The following is a 7,534-nucleotide window of genomic DNA, read 5'->3' as shown; positions in this document are numbered from 1 at the left end:
TTTTATGTACATCTGGAATTTTTGTGCAAATTTTACAACATTTTAGTGCAACTTTTCACACTCATGAGTGGCAAAAAAAGGTAAAAGCAGAAATAAAAAGATGTTTTTATTTTCGCCTTTTTGAAGAAAATGTTGACGAATAGCAGAAGACAAACATAAAAACCCCACCTGGTCCTAACTATATCATGTAACTTCTTATCATTCCCGCTTGCTCTGGGGTTAGGACCGCCCTCTGGACTCCTACAGCCAGAGCGAGCGAGAACTCAAAAGAATAAAATACAAATTGTACTAAATCTTTTCCTACAAACCTATATATGAATCTGCTCAGCTCCTCCGGCTCTAGCACCCGCTGCCTGCGGATCAGGCGCCATGTTTAATGTGACGGCTTCCATTTTACTAACACGTCCGAAAATTTTAGCATGAAATAATCCACAGTTTTTATTGCAGAAAATCCCCAGCGTCCGCCCAGAGACGCAAACAGAAAACATGGAGAAGAGCCGGGACCAGTTGATGGCAGCCTCCATTGGGAACGTGGACTGGCTGCAGCTTTGTATGAAGGCGTCGGACGCGCAGGTCAAGGCTGACAGATATGTAAGTGTCAGCTCTTCTGCCGAGCCGACATGATTACATTACGAGGGTCCGGCTCTGTTTTCTTTACCCCCAACAGTTCATATTAAACGCTGTGGATTGAAGGCTGCAAAGCTCAGATAATCCGCTCCGGCCCGGTAATCCACTGCCATCTGTCCGTGTTACATTATATGATTTGAGAAAATGCGTCATGTTTACATAAAGGATGATCGTTTAATGAGAAGCTGGCGGGAGTCATCGAACTAACGCTGATTTAGGTAATCTCCACAATATGGCGCCTGTCATTAGAACGATACGTCTGCCTCTGCAGCCGCAATCAAAACATTTTCCAGCCAGATTGAAAATTTGATTTAATAGTAAAATGTATAAACTTTCTGCAAATATCTCAAAACAGCAAATATATCAATTTGTTTCTCCAAATTCAGCCCAAAATGTAACTTTTAGTGAGTACTGCAGTCTCAGTAATAAGGACGCCGTCAACAGAGATGAATATAGCTTAGTAGTGCACATCCGGCTGTGACGAGCTCTCTCTCTGGCGGGCATGACCCGGTGCACCTCTGGCAGTTATCATCTGCTGCAACTCTGGCTGTTAAAACCTGGTGACCGCCGGGCTGTTTTGACCTGGTGACCACCGGGCTGTTTTGACCTGGTGACCACCGGGCTGTTTTGACCTGGTGACCACCGGGCTGTTTTGACCTGGTGACCACCGGGCTGTTTTGATCTGGTGACCGCCATGCTGTTTTGATCTGGTATCCATTGGGCTGTTTTGATCTGGTGACCAGCGGGACGTTTTGACTTGGTGACCGCCAGGCTGTTTTGACCTGTAGTCCGTCGGGCTGTTTTGAACTGGTGATCGCTGGGCTGGTTAAACCTGGTGTCCATTGGGCTATTTTGACCTGGTGACGACCGCCGGGCAGTTTTGACCTGGTGACCATTGGGCTGTTTTGACCTGGTGTCAGTCTGACAGTTAAAATCTTAGCCTCTGGGTCACTATTATTCTTGAGTTGTGAAGAGAGTGGTCCAAAACATTACAAAAAGAGATCATTACTTCATACATCTAGGGAAAAGGAAAAACAAAGATACAAAGACATTAAATCTTCCTAGAACTATAACTGGAAGCAGAGGTCTCCAAGCCCCATACTCCAAGACGTGATCTTGTGACACAGTAACAAGGCAGGGAGGCAGCTTAACAGGTAGAACGTGGTGAGCACAAAGAACGCAACTTTAACCCCTTCCTGATTGAAACAGAAGTAGATTTAGCATCATACCCTGCAGATGATGGCTGTGTTATACAGCCATCATCTGCCCCGCACACTGCTGCTAACCCCCTTAGATACTGATGTCAATCTCTGACAGCGGCATTTAAAGCGCACCACCCATGTGACCATCAGCCACACAGTGACATCACCATTGGGTGTCGATGGGATGCCATAACAGCTGGCGTCTGCCAGAGGTCTCCGTGAAGACCTGACTGTGACTGGTGAATCAAGGTTACTGCAATGTACTGTAGTTTTGCAGTCAGATAATCACAGCTCACCTCCCCCAATAACGTAAAAAAAAAGTTTTTAAAAGATATAAAAATTCTTATCACCCCTCATTTCCACTATTAAAAATAAAGAAAAATAAACAGTTCTGGATGGCCGTGTCCATAAAAATCCGCTCTATCAAAATATAAAATTATTTGTACACTAAAAGCCATAAAGAGAAAAAAATACTGAAACCCCAAACCAAAAAAAGGGATAAAAGGCAAAAAAAGTCATCTCTAAACCAAAAAGGTATCAGCAAATGTGTCAGATCAGCACATAAAAATACAAAAGACCCCGGCCAACCCTCCATAAAAACGAGCCTGCCGCCAACCCTCCATAAAAACGAAGACCCCGGCCAACCCTCCATAAAAACGAGCCTGAAGCCAACCCTCCATAAAAACGAGACTGAAGCCAACCCTCCATAAAAACGAAGACCTCGGCCATCCCTCCATAAAAACGAAGACCTGGCCATCCCTCCATAAAAACGAAGACCCCGGCCAACCCTCCATAAAAACGAAGACCCCGGCCAACCCTCCATAAAAATGAAGACCCCGGACAATCCCACAGTAAAAACGAAGATCCCGGCCAACCCTCCATAAAAACGAAGACCCCGGCCAACCCTCCATAAAAACGAAGACCCCGGCCAACCCTCCATAAAAACAAAGACCCCGACCAACCCTCCATAAAAACAAGCCTGAAGCCAACCCTCCATAAAAACGAGCCTGAAGCCAACCCTCCATAAAAACGAGCCTGAAGCCAACCCTCCATAAAAATGAAGACCCCGGCCATCCCTCCATAAAAACGAAGACCTGGCCATCCCTCCATAAAAACGAAGACCCCGGCCAACCCTCCATAAAAACGAAGACCCCGGCCAACCCTCCATAAAAACGAAGACCCCGGCCAATCCCACAGTAAAAACGAAGATCCCGGCCAACCCTCCATAAAAACGAAGACCCCGGCCAACCCTCCATAAAAACGAAGACCCCGGCCAACCCTCCATAAAAACAAAGACCCCGTTCAACCATCCATAAAAACAAAGACCCTGGCCAACCCTCCATAAAAACAAAGACCCCGGCCAACCCTCTATAAAAACGTTGACCCCGGCCAACCCTACATAAAAACAAACACCCCGGCCAACCTTCTGTAAAAACGAAGACCCCGGCCAACCCTCCATAAAAATGAGCCCCTGGCCGGCCCTCCAAATAAACTAAGCCCACTAGCTGGCCCTCCAAAAAAATCAGCCCCTGGCCGACCCTCCAAAAAAAAAAAAGCCTCTGTCCGTCTCTCCTAAAAAAACGAAGCCCCCGCTCAGCCCTCCGAAAAAAACAAAGCGCCCAGCCAGCCCTCCAAAAAAACAAAGCCCCAGCCAGGCTCTCGAAAAAAAAAAAACCAAAGCCGCCGGCCAGCCCTTCAAAAAAAACAAAGCCCTTTCCCAGTACTCCAACAAAACGAAGCCCCCTCCCAGTCTTTCGAAAAAACGAAGCATCCGGCCAGCCCTCCGAAAAAAACGACGCCTCCGGACAGCCCTCTGAAAAAAATGAAGACCCCAGCTACCCTTCCGAAAAAAACGTAGCCCCCAGCCGGCCCTCTGAAACAAATTTAATTTGTGTTGTCTTTGGCAGGGGTTCACCGCACTGCACATGGCGGCCACACACTGCCGCCTCCGGTGCCTGGCGCTGCTGCTGGAGGAGCACGGCATGGACGTGAACCTGCCCAGCACGTATGGATGGCGGCCGCTGCACCTGGTGATGAATCAGAAGAGCGGGCACCGGGTGATGCCATGTCTGCGATACCTGCTGCAGCGCGGAGCGGACGTCAACGTGTGAGTCACCACCCAGAGTGGGAGGGAAACCCCCAACATAAGAAGGGAAACCCAACATATGTCTCCTGCCAGAATAAGTATTCCTCAAAAGACCCCACTGCATATGTCACCAATGTAGTTCTGCAGCAGCTGAGTATATGATCAGGTTCTGCAGCAGCTGAGGTGTATGATGAGGTTCTGCAGCAGCTGAGGTGTATGATGAGGTTCTGCAGCAGCTGAGGTGTATGATGTTTCTGCAGAAGCTGAGGTGTGTGATGAGGTTCTTGAGCAGCTCAGGTGTATGATGAGGTTCTGCAGCAGCTCAGGTGTATGATGAGGTTCTGCAGCAGCTAAGGTGTATGATGAGGTTCTGCATCAGCTGAGGTGTATGATGAGGTTCTGCATCAGCTGAGGTGTATGATGAGGTTCTGCAGCAGCTGAGGTGTATGATGAGGTTCTGCAGCAGCTGAGGTGTATGATGAGGTTCTGCAGCAGCTGAGGTGTGTGATGAGGTTCTGCAGCAGCTAAGGTGTATGATGAGGTTCTGCATCAGCTGAGGTGTATGATGAGGTTCTGCAGCAGCTAAGGTGTATGATGAGGTTCTGCATCAGCTGAGGTGTATGATGAGGTTCTGCAGCAGCTAAGGTGTATGATGAGGTTCTGCATCAGCTGAGGTGTATGATGAGGTTCTGCAGCAGCTAAGGTGTATGATGAGGTTCTGCATCAGCTGAGGTGTATGATGAGGTTCTGCAGCAGCTGAGGTGTATGATGAGGTTCTGCAGCACCTGAGGTGTATGATGAGGTCCTGCAGCAGCTGAGGTGTATGATAAGGTCCTGCAGCAGCTGAGGTGTATGATCAGGTTCTGCAGCAGCTGAGGTATATGATAAGGTCCTGCAGCAGCTGAGGTGTATGATAAGGTCCTGCAGCAGCTGAGGTATATGATAAGGTCCTGCAGCAGCTGAGGTGTATGATCAGGTTCTGCAGCAGCTGAGGTGTATGATGTTTTGCAGCAGCTGAGGTATATGGTGAGGTTCTGCAGCAGCTGAGGTGTATGATGAGGTTCTGCAGCAGCTGAGTATGATCTGGTTCGGGTGAGGGGCTCTGGGTTTCTACTACCTGCAGATCCAATAAGTGTAATAATGTAGGAGGAGTCATAGCGGCAGCACGCCCCTGCACCGGGCCGCCACCGAGGGGCTGGAGGATTGTATCGCCGTCCTGGTGGAGGCTGGAGCTGATGTCCACGCTGAGGACGCAGAGGGCAACAAAGCCATCGACCTGTGCCATCTGTGGTGCCGACGATCGGCCGCCAGGTGAGAAACGTTGGACTGTACCACACACGATAAGATTAGATACAGGGAACTGTACCACACATAATGGGATTGGATACACTGGACTATACCACACACAATAGGGCGGGATACATGAGCTCAGCCACAATGGTTCTCCAGTCTCCGCCATAACGGTCGCCCTCCTCCATGCAGGTATCTCCGCAGTGCCATGTGGAAAAAAGACAAGGAGGACTACGCCAAGGAAATGAAGAAGATGGAGAAAATCAAACAAAACATTGAGGAAGCAGCACAAGACATCGTATTAAAGACACAGGTGAGCTCGGGCTTCACGGGAGTGGGGTGGGGGGGTTTGGGGTCGGGAGGCCATTAATGCTCAGGGCCCCTGGGGGTGGAGAAGTTTGGCAAGGATGCCTCATCTGTATGCCAGAAGGGGCAGAGGAGTCAGGGATTTATCACTGAACCCAAGGACCATGGTGTGAATAGGATCCACCATGAGGTCACCATTAGTGTAGACCCTTAGAATGAGAAGACATGAGCCTTATACGCAGCCTATAGGTTCCCTCCCTCCATATTGGCAGTAACCTCCACGCTTCTCCAGCAGATTCCTTTGTGCCCCAAAACTAAGAATCAGACAGAAGAGATGAACAGGCCTGAAACTTTGCCAAAGTCGGCACCAGATCGTCAGCGAATGTCCTCAACAAGTAACAATAAGTCTCCAAAGACAACAAAAAACGAAATCCTCCAAAAAGAAAATATCCGAGAAACCATGAGAGGAAAAGTCAGCGATGAAGAGAGGGCGGCTTCGAAGGAATGTTTTTGGAACGAGAGCACCAACCCTCAAAGACCGCCAACCGTGTGTATTCACCGGGTACCAACACTCTGGCAGGGCATTCCCTTAGAAGAAGTCACCGAAAAGGACCTCAGCTCCCGCGTGTTACTCACCAAAGATGAACAGGGGCAGCTGCAAATCCGGACCGTACAAGGCCAAGTCTTCTCTCCGCCAAGTTTGCCCCACGAAGTCATCCAGAGGAGCCTGTTCCTGAAGAGAAGACCTCGGGAGCGGATCCGGGTGCCCAAAGACTTCAAGGTCACTCATGTCTTCGATGTACCGAGAAAACAACAAACCAGCGAGTCCCACAAACCATCTTCAGAAATCTCTTATCACTTAAGACGGGACCTTGACGAGAAATTCAGGAAGCCCCATAGGCGGCCAATAACGGACAATCTCCAGTAACCAAGAGAGAGGAAAACCTTCTTGCCCGGTGCACTGGAGGTCATCACAAGTGGTTCTCCTTATTAAAAACGTCCTAGCTTCAGATGCAGCTGCCGTCATGTATTAGGACTCATTTTCTCTTCTCTAGTCCTCCTAGGTGATTACTCGCAGTCCATAGTCTATGGGCTTCTGTTCATACTGATACAGGTCCTATGTGACCTCTCGTTTCCACCATGCGGACTACGGACTGTCTCCCTATCTACACTCTCTGCAGTATAGTCTGTGCAACCTGCCCTCCCTGAAAACGTACATGCTTTCCTCCTCTCTCCACACTATTAAATCCTGTATCAATACTTCTCCCCACTGGAAAAAAGGAAAGCAGAGACACAGCAGCTATCCAATGTGTAATGCTAGATGTAAGCGGGTGGACAACCAGCTATGTACACAAGGCGCACAGGCCCTACAATTTGCTAAACCGGATGGTGTTAATGTTAAAAAGAGAGAAAGTTGCCTCATTTTACAGTTGTGAAGCAAAATCTATGCCAAGGTGATCTGCCGTCTATGAAGATCTGGATGCTTTCTTCCCGCTCTACTCTGATCTGCTGTAATCATTTGTCTTTTCTTTATGTTTTTTTTTTTATACTGGGAGGAGAAGCGCAAACAGACACTGAGATAACAAAGTTATGTCACAAGCAACAGGACAACCAGCTATATACAGGAGGTGCACAGGCTCCACTCCAGCAAGATGGAAGGATTGTTTCAAATGTGGACGATTTAGAACGCAAACCAAATACCGTAAATAAATAAATCTGTCCTTTCTGAAGACTTTCTTCCTTCACTCCTTTAATCTGCTGTACACACTCCTCTTCTTGTTTTTGCTGCTTTTTTTAATGATACCTGGAGGATGGCAAATGTAAACCAGACACTGTGATATCTCACTTATGTCCCGAACCACAGGTAAGTCAGTGAGCTAACATGTGCTGTTAGATGTGTGCGAAAAGCAGCAGGACAGCCAGCTATGTACAGGAGGTGCACAGACTCTACAGCAGAAAGATGGAAGGACTGTTTCAATGTAGACGATCTACAAAGTTGCTTTATAAGATACTAGCTGTAGTA

At 48.2% G+C, this 7,534-nt stretch overlaps 1 protein-coding gene across 1 annotated transcript; it reads left to right on the top strand.

The window, feature by feature from the left end:
* The first annotated feature begins 448 nt into the window (after positions 1-448).
* Positions 449-7,219, top strand: ANKRD53 (ankyrin repeat domain 53). The gene is made up of 5 exons (XM_075346073.1): positions 449-591; positions 3,737-3,936; positions 5,062-5,226; positions 5,398-5,518; positions 5,804-7,219. The coding sequence occupies exons 1-5, from the start codon at positions 487-489 to the stop codon at positions 6,437-6,439; spliced, it is 1,227 nt and encodes a 408-aa protein (XP_075202188.1). The 5' UTR covers positions 449-486; the 3' UTR covers positions 6,440-7,219.
* Positions 7,220-7,534: the final 315 nt, after the last annotated feature.

Source organism: Anomaloglossus baeobatrachus, chromosome 1 (assembly GCF_048569485.1).
Source record: "Anomaloglossus baeobatrachus isolate aAnoBae1 chromosome 1, aAnoBae1.hap1, whole genome shotgun sequence".
In the NCBI taxonomy this organism is placed as follows: Eukaryota; Metazoa; Chordata; class Amphibia; order Anura; family Aromobatidae; genus Anomaloglossus; species Anomaloglossus baeobatrachus.
Note: the sequence above shows the minus strand (reverse complement) of the source record. Positions and strands in the feature narration are given on the sequence as shown.